Source organism: Mastomys coucha, unplaced genomic scaffold, assembly GCF_008632895.1.
Source record: "Mastomys coucha isolate ucsf_1 unplaced genomic scaffold, UCSF_Mcou_1 pScaffold21, whole genome shotgun sequence".
NCBI classification, from domain to species: domain Eukaryota; kingdom Metazoa; phylum Chordata; class Mammalia; order Rodentia; family Muridae; genus Mastomys; species Mastomys coucha.
This window is the reverse complement of record NW_022196904.1, coordinates 178978519-178996096: the sequence shown is the minus strand read 5'-3', so window position 1 is coordinate 178996096 and position 17578 is coordinate 178978519. Positions and strand designations below refer to the sequence as shown.

The following is a 17578-nucleotide window of genomic DNA, read 5'->3' as shown; positions in this document are numbered from 1 at the left end:
AAAAAAAAAAAGCTTCTTACTTTCAGCCTCACTTTCCTGAGGTGCCTGCCCATCATATCCTCCAGTGAAACGCCGGGCTTGATTCAGTTACAGCACTGGCCCCAGTTTGGTTTGGATTACCGTGGTAAAGGATCAGTTTCATCTTACAGCCTGTAGTCTGTCACATAGGAAGGAACCTCTATGTACTGCCTTGCTCTCCTTGTCTTTCTCAGCTTGCCATCTACACAGCCCAGGACCACTTGCCCAGGGTGGTGCCGCCCATAGCCTGAGCGGCCCTCGGGCCCCACATCAGTCAGTAATCAAGGAAACACCCCACAGACCTGTCAGATCCTGAAAGCTTATTGGCTGGCCAGCCTAGCCTACATGACAATGACAACCCCTGCACTCCCCTCCGCTCATCCCCATTTTCCAGATGACTCTAGCTGGCTCAGTTGACAACTCAAGTTGACAGGAAGCTAATCAGTAGGTGTCCTACCTCCTTACCACCTGCTCCCACTCGTGTGGTGAATAAAAGCAAACGAAGCAAAAACACAAAATGCAGTTTTACCGTCGGTGGTTAACTTGAATTTCAGTTGGATTTTTGTTTTTAAGCTTTTCCATGTTGGTTTTTGGTTTTGCTCAGCCTGGTGCTCTCACAATGGATCTACTTCCAGATAATCTTGTTTCACTTCACAGGCCCGTCTTCTTCCCTAACACTGGACACTAAACTCCTTTCTCAGCAGTATAAAACCAAGTTCAGCAGGGTGGGGAGAAGGCTCCGAGGTGATAGGAGTTCAGATCCCAGCATCCATATCCGGCTGTCCACGACTAGCTCCAAGGGGTCCAACACGCTCTTTGGGCCTCCACGTGCACCTGCCCACATGTTTATACACACACACACACACACACACACACACACACACACACCCTTTTAAATTAAATAGCAAAACAATATAGAAAATTCCAAGATATTCAAAAATGGGAGGGGCAGCAACTTTTTTTCAGGGTCAAATTGTGTGTGTGTTAATCACTATCTGTCGTCAGAGTGTGTGTGTGTAAATCACTGTCATCAGAGTGTGTGTGTAAATGACTATCTGTCGTCAGAATTTTCTGGGAGGATGTGCTGCAGCTCGATGTATTAAGCCTGCTTGCTTAGTGATCGTTAACATGATCTTCCTTCAGTGTAATTCTAAAAGCAAACATCCAGGCTGGGGAGATGGCTCGACGGACTGCAGAGTGCTTGTTGTACCAGTATGAGGACCTGAGTTCAAATTTTTAGATCTCACTTTGAGAAAACCAGGCACGGGCTGGGGCAGAGGGGTGGGAAGACAGGCAGATCCTGAAAGCTTATTGGCTGGCCAGCCTAGCCTACATGGAGAGTTTCCGGTTTCGTGGTTATAAGAGAATAAAGGAGAGAGAGAGAGAGAGAGAGAGAGAGAGAGAGAGAGACACTCAACTTCCTCTTCTCACCTCCACACCTATGTACACACACACACACATATACACACACATGCACACACACAGAGGGAGAGAGGAGAGAGAGAATCAGATAGACAGAGGGAGGGGGAGTAAAATGAAAAATGAAATAAAAAATTCCAAACACACAGTATTTTAGATGGGTCCAGTATTTAGTACCTCCCTGCCTTACCCCTGCTTTTTCCATGCGGCAAAACACAAATGCCAATTGTGACAAGCGTTTAATTATCGCCTCCCATTTAGTCTTTAGAAGCGGAGCTGAAGAAACTTCAAAATTCTATCCAAGAGAACACACAGAACTTTGATGAGCATCTGAAGAGACTCTTTGAAAGGAGAGTGAAGGCAGAGATGGTCATCAACCAGGTAAACGAAGGTTTCGTTTCTGTATCTTGTCCTTTTAAGTAGCCTGTGGGACGGCAGCCCATCTCAGGAAGCTGAGAGCAGCAAGATGATGCCTGATGCTGAGGCTCCACATGCACGGTAGGTGGGTCCGTCCTGGTTCCTCCCAGCCTGGCGCTGCTTTGCTCATCCTACTGACTTCTCCAGCACCCCATAAGTAGGTGCTTTAGGGAAAGAGAGAAACTTCTGAGAGGTTCTGAGGGGTGTGGAAAGGTTTTCTCTTGGAATGGCAGAACGCTCCAAACTTGACTTGCTAGTGGCTACCTAGCTGTGCGCATGCGTCAGAGCATCAGATTCTACACAAAGTGGCAGAATGCATGGTATGCGGAAAAAGCTTCAACAAAGCGGCTATGTTTCTTTAAAGACATGCCCAGACCATCTTCTCATACAGATAGTGGGGCCCGGGGACCAGACTACTAGCCAATGTCCACAGGCCTCGGCAGCTGCTGTCACTTGTCCTCTAAGGACAACATTTAAGAATCAAAAATAGGGGCTGGTGAGATGGCTCAGTGGGTAAGAGCACCAACTACTCTTCCTATGAGTTCAAATCCCAGCAACCACATGGTGGCTCACGGCCACCTGTAATGAAATCTGACGCCCTCTTCTGGTGGTCTGAAGACAGCTACAGTGTACTCATTTATAATAATAAATAAATCTTTTAAAAAAAAAAAAGAATCAAAAATAAAGGTTTGGGACAGAACGCTTGCTTTGCCTATACACAGCTCCAGCACCAACGGTTATAATAACAATATTAATAATTATTGTAAAAGAAAATGCCAGTTGTTCCGTGTCTTGGTTTTCCTTTTCTGTTGCTTCAGTAAAATAATCTGACAAAATCAATTTACAGGAGAAGGAGCTCATTATAGCTCAGAGTTTTATGTTTTAGACCATCATACAGGGAAGGCCAGGCATCAGCACTGCTCTCGGGATGTGAGTCAAAAGGGCGATGTATGTGTGTACTGCCCATGTCTCTTTCTGCTTTTGCGGGGTCTGATCCCCTGCCCAGTAGATCCTGACCACAAGCAAGATGGGTCTTCCCCAGTACATTAATCCAGATAATTCTCTACTCCTTGCCCAGAGGGCCTGTCCTAGTGAGGGTTTTACTGCTGTGAACAGACACCATGACCAAGGCAACTCTAATAAGGACAGCATTGAATTGGGGCTGCCTTCAGGTTCAGAGGTTCAGTCCATTATCGTCAAGGCAGGAGCATGGCAGCATCCAGGCAGGCATGGTGCATGCAGGAGGAGCTGAGGATTCTACATCTTCATCTGAAGGCTGCTAGTGGAAGACTGACTTCCAGGCAGCTAGGATGAGGGTGGTAAAGCCCACGCCCACAGTGACACACCTACTCCAACAAGGTCACACCTCCTCCAACAGGGCCACACCTAATAGTGCCACTCCCTGGGACAAGCACATACAAGCCATAAGTCTTTGAATTTAACAGTCAGTAGCAACCACCTGTCACCTTCAGATACTAACAACAGGGGCATTGTCCCAAACTGATAAACTATCGAGTAGCAATATGACTTTCCTGTACAAAGTATACCCCTGACAGCAAAATTATAAGCAGGCACATTTCCTTATAAAATATTCAATTACTAAATTTTTAAAAAGTGAGAACAGACAACGACCATTTTGCAACTCTCAGTAGATTAACTGGGCTTGTGCTTTGAGCATCCAGAGCTACGAACATCCCCCAAAGACAGTACAATAGCATGTACGCCCTGACCAGAGGACACAGAGGCACCCAGTTTTGCCAAAAGGATCCAACCAAGATCTGACCAGGCCTCTGGATTCAGAGGCCAATTTTCAAGGACTAAAAGGGACTTGAGACCCTTCCGAACCGCAGTACGAGTAAGCAGTTGGGGAGACACAAAACCTATCTACAGACTGCTGATTGCTGCCAATGAATTGTGAAGGAGAGAAGGGACATAAGAGGACATGAGGATGTGACAAAATATCGTTAGTGACAAGCTATGCCACTATGCCAGGGGTTCTCACTAAGAGAGAATGACAGAAGCATAGGGGCTGGTTATTGTTAAGTCAAAACTCTGCCTGCTACTGGGGCTGAGCATCTGATGACACCTGGATTCTGTGCTGGCAAAAGTGATTTTTTTAGCTGAGTGGTAATGACAGGTACATTGGGTTGCTGCATAGTGTAGTGCCTCAGTAAATAATCCACCTGTGTTAAGTATTCCTCTGTGTGTGTGTTTCACTCACAGTGAAAGGAGACATGAGGTAAAATAACCAAATGCTGTTGTAAAAGTCCCCATTTGACTTTTCTTTAAGGCATTCATTTAAGGCATCCTCGTCTCATTTGATGAGTATCTCATTTGATGAGTGTCAAGTCTATGCCCAGCCACAGGAAGTTCTCTCTCAGCTAGGGATGCTGAACTTCAACGCTCCTCCTCCTCCTATCTCCACAGGAGGAACTGAAAATAAACAACATTGTGTATTCTTTGCTGCTGGACGAAGAACTCAGCTCCAGGGAGCAGTTCCTGAACAACTACCTTTTGAAGAAACAGGAGGAGAAAGTAAGTCCAGGGCTCTCCGACATCTGCACCCCATGTTTAGAGACAAATCCCACTCGGGGAGCCTTAGCTCATAAGAGTCTTCAACTCCATTCTAATCAAGTAATCTCACGAGACAAGAGGGACACTTTAAAGAAAGGGCGAGCAGTGACCATTACAATAATATTTGGCTAGGTCACCTCATAGTTTTTCTGTTCATCCGCGCTCAAGGCCAGCCTGCTTTACGGAGTGAGTGACAGGACAGCCAGGGCTACAGCGATTAATCATAGACCGGTTGTAGACCTTGATCAAGACATACAATCTTTGAATCTGTTTGTGGGACATTCTCCAGGGAAAATCACCCTCTGTTGGCCATGTGGTATTCCCAAGGGTCACTGAGTGTAGAAATGATAAACTTAGAATGAAATTGTTCATATTCACAATCACAGTATAAATGTGAATAGATAAGATTTATTAAAGAGATAATGGGGATCAATACATGTTTCAGTGGTTGTCAGCCTATGTCAATAGTGTTAATTAAGCACATTACCAACACATTTACCACATCATAAATGACATATGTACTTTTTTTGTTGTTTGCTTGCTTGTTTCAAGACAGGGTTTCTCCATATAGCCCTGGCTCTGTAGACCAGGCTGGCCTCAAACTCAGAAATCTGCCTGCCTCTGCCTCCCACGTGCTGAGATTAAAGGCGTGCACCACCACTGCCCAGCTGTGAGGTCTCTTCTTATTCTTAGAGTCACCTGTAGCTTTGCTTGCCTTGAGAACTCTCCAGTCCCAATTAACTATGTGCCATTGCTGTAGACCAAGACATCAGAAGCCATCCAGAAAGCGAGAGAAGATCTGGACGTGTTCAAGGAGCACCACGACTTCTTAGTGGCTGAAGACAAAGTGAGTCACATCCACTTGGCAATGTGGAGGCGTTGCGATTGGTGGAGAGGCTGAACAGGGCAAAAGTTAGTTTCCTCATGGATTGCTCTCCTTCTGCCCCCATCCATTATGAAGGAATTTAGAAGGAATTTTTAAAAATTTTCCCTAGGTGAAGCTTTTTCTTGAGGGGGAAAAACAGAATATGTTAGAGAGGTCACCATGTTTAGAGTTCTCAAACTAGGGGTTGTGGACCCCATAAAATCAGCATTGCAGTAAGCCAGCACTCTGTCACAGAAGCAGTAGCATGAATACCACAAAGACAATGGTACAATGAGGTGGGAAGGAACAGGGCAAAGTGGACAGAGCAAAACTTGCATGTTTCCTGAGTAAATATTTTTTGGAGACACTTCTAGATGACTTTAAAAACAATCTATTATATAACATAGTACTTCTAACACACTGGCATGCTCCCTAAGAACAGATCTTTGAGGAAGTCTTTGCATCTCAAATAACTTTGCTCTCCAGCAACTGTGAAAAGCAGGTCTTAAAGTCACAGTGGTACCATGTGTAGTTTAGAAATTGCATTAATCAATTGAGGAACTTCTGTGTGTTTTTTGCAATCCTGGAGGTGATGTGTTTATCCTTAGATTCTGGATCGCAGCTTCAAAAAGGAATTTTCTGAGATTTCTGGTCACCAGGTGGACATCCTCTACAAGCTTTTTAAACGCCGGCCAAGGTCTGCTTCTCTTAGGTTATCAAATCTGTGGGGTTGGGGAGGGCGGGGGGCCAGAGAGATGACTCAGGAAGGCCAAGGCTGGTGGCCTGAGTGGTATCCTCAAGGAGAAAACCAATGCCTACAAGTTGCCTGCCCTCTGACCTTCACTGTGCACCACAACACGCAGACATGTGTATACATGCAGAAAAACAAAACAATTAGCAAATAAATGTCAAAAAGTAAAATAGTTATAATTTTTTACCTTTTCCCAATCAGATAAAAATGATCAGTCAGGCATCCAGAGATGAAGGTATCCACCTGCATCATAATTCAGTGTTTTCCAAGATCTCGCTGGTATCTTACGGTAGAGGATGGGGTATAATTATTTCTTCTACTCTTTACAAAGAGTGAAGTGTCTGTGTTTTCATTTCACACATTAAAAGTCTTACATCAGGCTGGAATACATGATTTCCAAAGACATATTTCCACAAACAGAAGTCTGCCTTTGTGGTAAATTGGAGCTCCGTGAGATGGGCCTCCAACACTGGGCACAGCTGAGGAAATACCGTTTTTTTCATAGCTAAGTGGCATCTTTATTGCAGAGCCTCCCAGAACTTGTTAGTGGCTTTTGGATTTCCAGGAATTGCAGAATAGCAACATTTCCCCCGTGCATTTGACCACAAATTGCTTTTCCTCTGACAATCTCATGTGACTGTCTTCAAGACCAAAGTTTTTATTCACAGTGATTTTTATATTAAGTTTAAAATAAAATAAAAAGAAAGATAGCTCAAAATAATGATAATCTAGAGTTCTGAAGTATGTTTCTAAGCTGGAAACAGCACTGGGATAGTTTGCTGATTCTAACACAGTAAATTTAAAATTTCAAACAAATGCAATACAGACTTGTACTGTTTGTCACAAAGGAGTGAGGCCATTTGTGTGAGGGATACAAGCTCATGCTTGCCCCTTCAACAGGTTCTCAAAAACACTGGGAGGTTAGCCCAGGACTTGTCTCATGTCTGAGTTTCTCTCTCCACAGCCTTTACCGCACTCTGTGTGTGTGTGTGTGTGTGTGTGTGTGTGTGTGTGTGTGTGTGTGAATGTGTGTGTGTGTGAGTGTGAATGTGTGTGTATGTGTTTGAGTGTATATATGTATGTTTGTATGAATGTATGTATGTATGTATGAGTGTATGATTGGGTATGTGTGTGTGAGTGTAAGTGGGTGTATGTCTGAGTGTGTGTGTGTGTGTGTGTGAGTGGGTATATGTGTATTGTGTGTGAATGGGTGTATGTTTGTGAGTGTGTGTGTATGTGTATATGAGTGTGTATGTAACTGAGTGAGTGTATGTGTAACTGTGTGAGTGTGTGAGAGTGGGTATATGTGTATGTGGGTGTGAGTGCATATATGTGTATGTGTGTGAGATATGTATATGTGAATGTGTGTGTGAGTTGGTATGTGTATATGTGTGTGTGAGTGCATATATGTGTGTATGTGTGTGAGTGGGTATATGTGTATGTATGTGTGAGTGTGCGTGTATGTGTGTGTGTGAGTGGGTATATGTGTATGTATGTGTGAGTGTGCTTATGTGTGCGTGTATGTGTGTGTGTGTGTGTGAGTGGGTATGTGTGTGTGTGTGTGAGTGTGTGTGTGCGTGTGTGTAAGTCAGACATCAACCTGTGGTGTGATTCCTCAGTTCCTTTCCACCTTTTTGGTTGTTTCGTTGTCGTTGTTTTAGTTTTTGAACAGCTTCTCTCCCTGGCCTGTCTTGTCAGTTTCCCTAGGCTGAGTAGCCAGAGGCCCCAGCATCTCCCCATCTTTGCACATACAGCGCTGGGATGGATCTCAAGCATATCCCACAACAGTAGGATATTCACATGGGTGCTGAGGACTGAGCACTGGTGTCTATCCTGTTCAGTGCTGACATCTCCCTAGCTCAGTTTCCCTATTTTCAAAGAGCGCCTTTTCATTTTACTTGCTATCTTCTGAGACAGGATCCTAATTACATAGCATTGGCCGACCTGAAGCTCAATGTGTGGTCCAGACTGGCCTCAAATTTTCAGTTATTTTTTTGCTTCAGATTCTTGAGTGTGGAGGTTGCAGTGTGATGAGCTCCCAGGTCTGGCTAGGAGTGTGCTATATAATAAACCAAAGGGAAGCACTTGTGGTCTAATAGAATTTGCTTTGAAACCTAATTCTCAAAAACTCAGAGCTGGCTTTGGGCCAGTAGCTTCTCCCAGAACCCAACTGTCCTGTCTAGAGATATGTGTGGACCCATCACCCATACACTGTCCACTGTCACGTCTCCACAGGGAGTGCCCAGCATAACTCTTTGTAACCTTCCATTCCCAGCTACAGCCCAAGAAGGCTAAGCTAATTTATTAATGCAGACAAAAAGGGCCCTTCTCCAAGTCTACATATGTCCAGGCATACCCTACTGAAGAAAAGATCCCAGAAGTGGCTATGCCAGACAGACCCAGGGGGCACTCACACTACTATTGGGTGTCTGTTTGCCTGCTTACAATACACAGAAAAAAAAATGGTTTCCTAGCATAGGAAAAGCTGCCAGGGCCAACAATAATTACAGATGTCTGTAATTCCAGGGCATGTCTAGGACCTAGGGTATGAACAAAGTGGGCACTGTCACCAGCCCTGAAGTGACAAAGGAAATCACCATACAATGTCAGGCTTATGCTAATGGTCTGTTACTGTGGTTAGATGGTTGGATGGTTGGATGGTTGGTTTTTTGGTTGGTGTTTTGGTTGGATGGTTGGATGGTTGGTTGTATGGTTGGTTTTTTGGTTGGTGTTTTGGTTGGATTGTTGGATGGTTGGTTTTTTGGTTGGTTGTTTGGTTGGTTAGTTGGTTGGTTGGTTGGATGGTTGGTTGGTTGGTTGGTTTGTTGATTGGATGATTGGTTGATTGGTTGGATGGTTGGTTGATTGTTTGGTTGGATGGATGTTTGTTTGTTTGGTTGGCTGGTTGGTTTGTTGGTTGTATGGTTGGTTGGTTGAATGGTTGGTTGATTGTTTGGTTGGATGGTTGGGTGGGTGGTTGTTTGGATGGTTGTTTGTTTGGTTGGTTGGTTGGTTTGTTGGTTGGATGGTTGGTTGAATGGTTGGTTGATTGTTTGGTTGGATGGTTGGATGGGTGGTTGTTTGGATGGTTGATTGGTTGGCTGGATGGTTGTTTGGATGGTTGGTTGATGGTTGATTGGTTGGTTGGATGGTTGTTTGTTTGGTTGGTTGGTTGGTTTGTTGGTTGGATGGTTGGTTGAATGGTCGGTTGATTGTTTGGTTGGATGGTTGGGTGGGTGGTTGTTTGGATGGTTGATTGGTTGGTTGGATGGTTGTTTGGATGGTTGGTTGATGGTTGGTTGGATGGTTGATTGGTTGGTTGGATGGTTGGGTGGGTGGTTGGTTGATGGTTGGTTGGATGGTTGATTGGTTCGTTGAATGGTTGGTTGGATGGTTGAATGGTTGGTTAGATGGTTGTTTGGTTTGGTTTGTTGGCTGATTTGGTTTTTGGTATTTGTGAGAGTATTAAAGGTTGATGCTCTTTTCTTGCTGATACCAGGGTTCACAAACAGAAAACACAAGCAGATGTGACCACTCTCGTTCCTTATGGAGATCGACCAGGATCTGTCAAGTTAAATAAGGAAAACTTTGCCCAGCTAATGAAATCCATGGATGAATTGGACAATATCAATAACATGCCAGAAGGCTTGGACCCCTCTGTCTGGGAACGTTTCTGCGCAACTAGACGAGCAAAAGTGGAAAACGAATACAAAGTATATAACTTCATTTTAAATTCTATTTTAAGTGTACTGATAGGAAATAACACACCTGTCAGTTTTTTCAGGAATACTAAGGTTCTCTTACTGGGTAGTAGTTAGTAATATCAATATTAACATAACAAAAGTCATGTAATATTATTTGCGATGATGTAAATCCTCAAGGTCCAAAATGATGGCCACTAGTGCTAAGCAGTCACTGTGCACTGAGATAGAGAGACCGGGACTGAGATATCTCAGAGTGGAACACACATATAGATTTAGAAGACCTACCGTGAAATGAGGGAAAAACGTCTCAGTAATAATTTTTACATTGCTCACAAGCAGAATAATATCTTGGAGAGACTGTGTTCAATGAAAAGCTTTAGTAAAATTAAATCCATCTGTTAAATTCACTTAATCACTCACTCATTAAATTCACTCCCTTCTGATAATGTGACTACAACAAGATTTAAACTGCACACGCAGCTCACGTTGCTTTTCTCCTGGACAGCGCTGTTAGAAACGATCTTGTTTTGCGTAGGGTTATATTTAGCTGGCCAGAGGCAGCTTCACACTTTGCTGGAAGAGGTGATGGGGAGGAAGCAAAGGGAAAAGTCTGAGAGCTTGTTTAGCTGTTGAGAGAGAGACCTGCTGCCTTCTAACCACCACTGTCTCCTCTCTCCCAAGTCCCTAAAGTCAGTGCACATCACATCAGATTGGCAATTTTTTATTAAGTGTTTATAAGTCTAGAATTTCATCTAAAGTGATGGGAACAGATTTCAAAATGGTATATATAGATGTACATGATACACACCCAACTGCATACTTGATTTTCAGCAAGAGCCCAACTTGATACTCTTTAAGTTATTCATAGAATGTGCCAGCCATGTATTATATAACTCAACAGGGTTATGAAAGATTTAAATTTCTATTAATCACTGAAAAAGGTAGGCTTGGTAAGATTTTTATACAAAACAAGTCAAAAGACAGATGTCTGCATCAAGTGTCCGTGTGTCTTGACATGCTGCGCTTGCGTTTATCAGGTGAAGCAGAAGGCAGCTTGCCTACTGGAAATGACGATGTTTCTCCGGAAGCGGATGGAAGATGATGAAGCTGTGCATCAAGAGATTGAGAGAGTGTTCCATGAGCTCGTCCGGTAACTCAGGCTTCTTAGGGCTTTTTTCCATTTATATTCACAGTTGTGAGCTAGGCTCAGTTAAGTAGGGCTATCTTTGCAGAGCCAGCCTCCTGCCTGGCTAGGCCACTGCTGGCTCTGTCTGTTGCAGTCCTGGCCCTGTGCTGAAATGTTCTATTTTTATATCATGTGCTTTGTTACATAAGACTTGTTTCAAAAGAGAATTTGCCATGTGTTGTCTTAATGCAAAAGCAAACTTTGGGGACAGGGGGTCATAGTTTTGTGTAAATATACACCTACCACATAAAAATACAAAGAGTCTATCTCTGTCAATGGAAACTTCCGGGCTCAAGAAAACCATGCAGATTTCCAAATAATTTCTCCATAAACACCTGCCAGGTTTATGGTTTGTTTTTTTTTCATGGAGCCTTGGTGCTTTGTATAAAGTCTTTGCTTCAAAAGGCTATTTGTGCAGCCACATGGTACCTCTGTGAGCTTCCCAAATATCAGTTTCAGATGTAGGATGTAGGAAAAATATGAATTTATCAATAGATTTGAAAAGTAGCATATATATATACATATATATATTATTATATCATCAAAAATCAATAAGCTCAAATTTTCCATTTAAAGTATTTCTAGTTCATTTTAAAATTCTTCTCATTACAGTACAAACTATATGCTTTTTTCTTTTTTTTTAATTTGTTTATTTATTTTATGTTTATGAGTACGCTGTAGAGGTACTAATGGTTGTGAGCCATCATGTGGTTGCTCACTCAGGTCGGCCCCACTCGCTCTGGCCTAAAGATTTATTTATTATTATATCTAAGTACACTCTAGCTGTCTTCAGACACTCCTGAAGAATGCATCAAATCTCATTAAGGATGGTTGTGAGCCACCCTGTAGTGGCTGGGATTTGAACTCAGGACCTTCGAAAGAGCAGTCAGTGCTCTTAACCGCTGAGCCATCTCTCCAGTCCTAGCTTTTTTCCTTAACTTACAATAAGAGTTCATGACTGTAATTTTGTCCATATGGTTGCTTCAATAATCCAAGTAGAATTCAAGCTCAAGTGAAGCTGCACTTAGAGGGTCTTCTAGAAAGCTTCATCTTTGGGGCAACTCTTCATGCCACCCAGGGTGCATTCCTTCTGTCAGAATTTGATTTCTCAGATAGCAGGTGAAGTTAGAGACCTAAACCTATCACAAACACTCCTTTGAAGCCTTTTTCCATTTAGATTACAGGAGGAGAAAGTGAGATTCCAGGTGAATTTGACAGTACAAATTCTTCTTAAACAAGGACAAATAGAACTGGAGAATTTCCAGTTGATTCTGGAATATTCCGATGCAATTCTCATCAATAAGAATATAATTGAAGACTTGAATTCTGTGATTCGGGTAATTATCGTTCTCCAACATATTGCCTTTCATATAAACTTGCTTGATAATGCCTCTCGTTTCCGTGTTAAGTGTACCCGTTATCTTACCTCAATTTAACACAAGCTGGAGCCACTGGAGAGAAGGAGCCTCAACTGAGGAAATGTCTTCATGAAGACGGGGCTTTTGGAAAGCCTGTAGAGCATTTTCTTAGTTAGTGACTGATGGAGGAGGCCCCTCCCTGTGGTGGGCGGAGCCATCCCTTCTTGGGTTCTATAAGAAAGCAGTCTGATTTAGCCAAGAGCAGCAAGCCAGTGAGCAGCTCCCTCAACCCCCATGGCCCCTGCATGGCTTCTGCTGCAGATTCCTGCCCTGTTTGTTTGCTTTCTTTTCCTGACTTCCTTTGATGATGAACACTAATGTGTAAGTGTAGGTAGGCCAAATAAACCCTTTTCTCCTTCCAGGTTGTTTTTGGGCGTGGCGTTTCATCACAGCAATGGTAACCCTGACTAAGACAGTATTTAATTCAGTTGTATCAGTGTTTTCTCTCAGTAGATGCCATTAAAATTGCCTATAGAACTTTGTAAATGTGCCCAGAACTCACCCCAAGATGTATTTTTTAAAATCTCTCTACATGATTCTAAGATATGAAATGTTTGGGACAGTGAGGTTAAATGTCCACTCTAATAGACTGCCTTAGTTATGGTTTTACTGCTGTGGACAGACAACCATGAGCAAAGCAACCTTTATAAGGACAACACTTAATCCTTCTGCTGCTTGCTGGGGCTGGAACATGGCCCCCTTGTTCTATTACATTATCACCAGCTTTCTTTTTTCCAACTCCTTCAACTGCCTAAGCTTTGGCTGTCCTGGAACTTGCTCTGTAGACTGACTTTGAACTCACAGACCTGCATGCCTGTCTCCTAAGCACTGGGATTAAAGGTGTGGTCCACCAAGCATGGATTTAAATTTAGCTGGGCGGGATCTTGCCCCAAGGTCACCGCTCCCTTAATTCAATTTAATATCCTTGAACACAGGACTCAGCTCCATTTCACTTCCTGGTGCCCTTTTAATTCTCAAACCACATTTTTTACATCTTTCCTTTCTCAGCTGGCTATGATTGTTTAAGATATTCTTCGTGAGACTTAACCAGAGAACAAAGTCTATGATGGGCGTTTCTGAGACTTCCTTTGTCAGTGCAATTCATCTTTTCACCTTAGCCTCAGGCAGACTACAGGAACAGTCTCTGGGCCACATACTGAAATTCTTCTCCGCTGAAACCTCTTGGGCCAGGTCTGCACAGTTCAAATCATACTCAGCAACAAAGTCTTCCATATTCCTACTAGGATAGCCCATTATGTCCAACTTAAAGCATTCCACTGCTTTCCAAAGTCCCCAAATCCACATTCTTCCAAACAAAAGCATGGTCAGGCCTATCACAGCAAACCCCAGTCCCTGGTACCAACTCCTGTCTTAGTGAGGGCTTTACTGCTGTGAACCACGACCAAGGCAACTCTTATAAGGACAACATTTAATTGGGGTTGGCTTAACCCCAATTCAGAGGTTCAGTCTATTATTATCATGGTGGGAGCATGGCAGCATCCAGGCAGGCATGGTACAGGAGGAGCTGAGAGTTCTACATCTTCATCTGAAGGCTCCTAGGAAAATACTGACATCCAGGCAGCTAGGAAAAGGATCTTAAAGCCCACATCCACAGTGACGTATCTACTCCAAGGTCATACCTCCAAATAGTGCCATTCCCTGGGCCAAACATATTCAAACCACTACATGTACCTTAGTTTATACAGCCCTCAGTGTAAGTCTCTTTGATTTATAGAGTTCTGTTATATCTCTAATTACAAGTCTGGTCTGGATATGAGAGTCCCCACCCCCACCACAAGCCACCAGTACTTTAATCTAGCTAAGTTTCCATAATCTTACTGATTTGTCTTTCAAATAATCAATGTTTGATTTAATAAATTTTATTCTTTACGTTTTCCTATTTTCTATTTCACACACATATACATATACACATACACAGACCTATACATATACATATATCCATTTTACTCTATCTTTCTGCTCGCTTTGACTTTAGCTTTTTTTCCTGGCACATAAAGTTAAATTATTGATGTAAACTCTTTTCTTAACTGTATAACAAGAAAATTTGAATTAATGCCTACTTAGCTTTAGGAGTATTGGAAGCTCTGCCCCTCTAAAGTGCAGCTCAGTGCTGTTTTCACTCTGTCTTTCTGTAGTCTGTACTCATTAACACTGATATATGGAGACTATTCTGTGACTTTCTTTTAAAAGGAATAATTAGACTGGGCAGTGATGGCACACACCTTTAATCCCAGCACTTGGGAGGCAGAGGCAGGAGGATTTCTGAGTCCGAGGCCAGCCTGGTCTACAGAGTGAGTTCCAGGACAGCCAGGGCTACACAGAGAAACCCTGCCTCGAACCCCCCCCCCCCAAAAAAAAAAGTCCACTCTACATTTAGATTTCTGAGACAAGGTCTTGCAACGTTACCTAGGCTGGCCTCAAAGTTAGGGTGCTTCCAGCTTAGCCTTCATTTCTGAAACATGGCTTTTTAAACTCCAAGCTTCTTAAATTCTTGGTTGACAGGACTTTCATGGGAGGCATTTCTTTTCTTTTTTGTTTCAATATTGTCTTTCTTACCTTTTCTCTAAGAGAATATGGTTTGCTTTGCTTTGCTTCTTCTATTTTGGTTTCTTCTACCTTTCCCTACCAAAACCACTCTGATGAGCCAGGGTTTGCTGTTCTCTCAGTGGCTGAAGGCCTTCCCTCCATAAAAGAAAAGACTAAGCCGGGAGGTGGTCGCACACACCTTTAATCCCAGCACTTGGGAGGCAGAGACAGGCGGATTTCTGAGTTCAAGGCCAGCCTGGTCTACTGAGTGAGTTCCAGGTCAGCCAGGGCTATACAGAGAAACTCTGTCTCAAAAAAACAAAAAAGACTAGCTTTTCCTAAATGCTGGTTCCAACCTTGGTCCAAAACTAGACAACCAAAGTAGACTCCCCAACTTTCTACCTTTTTCAAGTGTTCTTGGTAAACACGTAGTGAAAGTTTGCAGAAAACGCTATGCTTGGCCAGGTTTGCTGATACCTATAGCCCCAGAACTCAGAGGCCAGGTCAAAAAGATACAAGTTCAGTGCCAGCCCAGATTACATACCAAGATCTTGCCTCAGAAAGTCTTAAAGTTGTAGGTTGATTAGCTGAGTAGATTATAGTATCAATAACTGTTGGTGGAAAGACTGAGAGAATGTAGTTTTGGCTGAAGTCAGAGAGTAAAGAGTTTGTGTTTGCACCTCCAATCCAGCTCTGAAAGGTCCACCACAGAAGGAAACAGGGAAGGAGGTGGAGGAGCTTCTAGTAAAGTAGAAGAGAAAGCTGGGGCACTGCTCCTAGATACCCCAAGAGAAGAGATTCCAAGATTTGTGCACAGTGTCATCTGTTTGACAGGAGTGATCTAAGCAGAGGGCCAAGGAGGGGTACCGCTCATGAGAGTGAAATGACAGGACATGGAGATGGAAAGACATCGACTCTAAGTACATCCTACACCACTGCCTGAGAGGAAGGTGGAAAAGGAGCCGGAGCTCTCAAACAGCGGACCTCCAACTTAGCACATTGACATTTGGGATGGATTATTTTCTCTGGGGGCTGCCCTTAGCAGCATCTCTCTCCTCCACTCACGACATGCCAGTAACAACCTCTCTGGGTTATTATGTGTCAGCCCCACATAAACCAAAACATCTGACCCTCGACTGGGTCAGCGGCTCTCCTCAGCAGAGAGATGTTTAAACTTAGAGACTATTTTAGCTACTGATGGCCGGATGAGCACAGGAGTGGGATGACTGAGATACCATTTTAAAAGGTGAGTAAAAGGCAAGGAGTTGAGGGACCAAGCCCTGGGCAAAGGATGAAATAATAATGGAGTGGAACGTGGTGGACCGTAGCTTAGTTTCAAGAGCTTTAAAAGGCTAGATTTTGAAAAGAGGAGAAAAAAAGAGAAAGAATATAAAATGGTAATAGGTAGTATTCTGACATACATTGATTGACTGCGTGACTGACAGACAGCCCAGGCTGACTCAGAGATCATTTTGTGGTCAAAGCTGTCCTCATACTTAGAGCAAACTTCTTGTTGTAGTCTCCAAAGAACTAGAACTGAAGGTAGGGGCCACCACACAGGGCCATAAATTCATTTTAGAGACACAGTAATTTCATCTCACTGATCTTGGGGCCATTTTTACTTAAATATCATCTGTATTAATATTCCTTAAATTTATTGAGATCATATACTATTAAATATTTAAGTGAATTGAATATTTAATATTTTATTTATTTGATAGTAAAAGTTGGTGTGTTTAATATTTAATTAATTTAAATGTTATTTATCTTTATTTCTGAATTTCATATGTTATTAGATAACCTATATAAATATGTTGAAGATATGAATATATAACCTAACATGAATATACTGAGTAACCATTATTCCAAGTGAAGTACAAAACAGCAAGGTGTTTAAGTGTCATAGCTGACATTTTTCCTCGCTACTAGCTACGAAATAGATGCTGGTATGCCTAGCCATGTTTTTTTTTTTTTTTTTTTTTTTTTTTTTTTTGGTTTTTTTTTTTTGAGACAGGGTTTCTCTCTGTAGCCCCGGCTGTCCCGGTACTCACTCTGTAGACCAGGCTGGCCTCGAACTCGGAAATCCGCCTGCCTCTGCCTCCCAAGTGCTAGGATTAAAGGCGTGCGCCACCACCGCATGCTTTATCCAGAAGGATCAGCTGCGAAGACATGAAGGCCCCCCAGCCCAACCCATACAGGTTATCAGATGAGTCTTAGAACAGCTTCAGATGTTCTGCCGTCTCCTATGCAGAGTCAGACTGACTATTCATTTACCTTTTTAGACTCAAGGACAAAAGAAAGTTGCTAGCATGATGGAAAGTAAAGACGTCCACAAAGGAATATATCAGATCGAGTGGGAGCACAAGAAAATGGAGATGGAGATGGAGGACCTAAACCAGAGGGCCTGGGACATCCAGATGCTCTTCTTCTCACGAGATCGGCAGAAGGCAAGTCCTCCCTGCCCCAGCGTGCGTGCGTGCTTCATAAATACTTAATACGAAGCCTCCCCGATGGCCAAGCCAGATCTGTGAACACAACTAAGTTCTTTTCTTACAAAAATCTGCTAATTCCACGACTCTTTTCTTTCTTGTTTCCCATCTCTCTAGACACTCAGGCTTAAAATTTTGAGTCAGTTGTGGTGTCTTTCCTGTACCTGTCCTTCCAGTGTAGCTGTTTATC

The 17578-nt window shown here is 43.0% G+C and overlaps 1 protein-coding gene across 3 annotated transcripts in view; it reads left to right on the top strand.

Moving 5' to 3' along the window:
• Window positions 1–17578, top strand: part of Cfap43 (cilia and flagella associated protein 43) — a 99266-nt gene that overhangs the window by 79150 nt on the left and 2538 nt on the right. For all 3 annotated transcript variants that reach the window (XM_031390623.1, XM_031390624.1, XM_031390622.1), the window contains 8 exons: window positions 1699–1818; window positions 4282–4389; window positions 5189–5275; window positions 5902–5990; window positions 9544–9757; window positions 10786–10898; window positions 12112–12271; window positions 17182–17346. In XM_031390623.1, coding sequence (XP_031246483.1) covers window positions 1699–1818; window positions 4282–4389; window positions 5189–5275; window positions 5902–5990; window positions 9544–9757; window positions 10786–10898; window positions 12112–12271; window positions 17182–17346 — 1056 coding nt within the window. The remainder of the gene's footprint in view (window positions 1–1698; window positions 1819–4281; window positions 4390–5188; window positions 5276–5901; window positions 5991–9543; window positions 9758–10785; window positions 10899–12111; window positions 12272–17181; window positions 17347–17578) is intronic.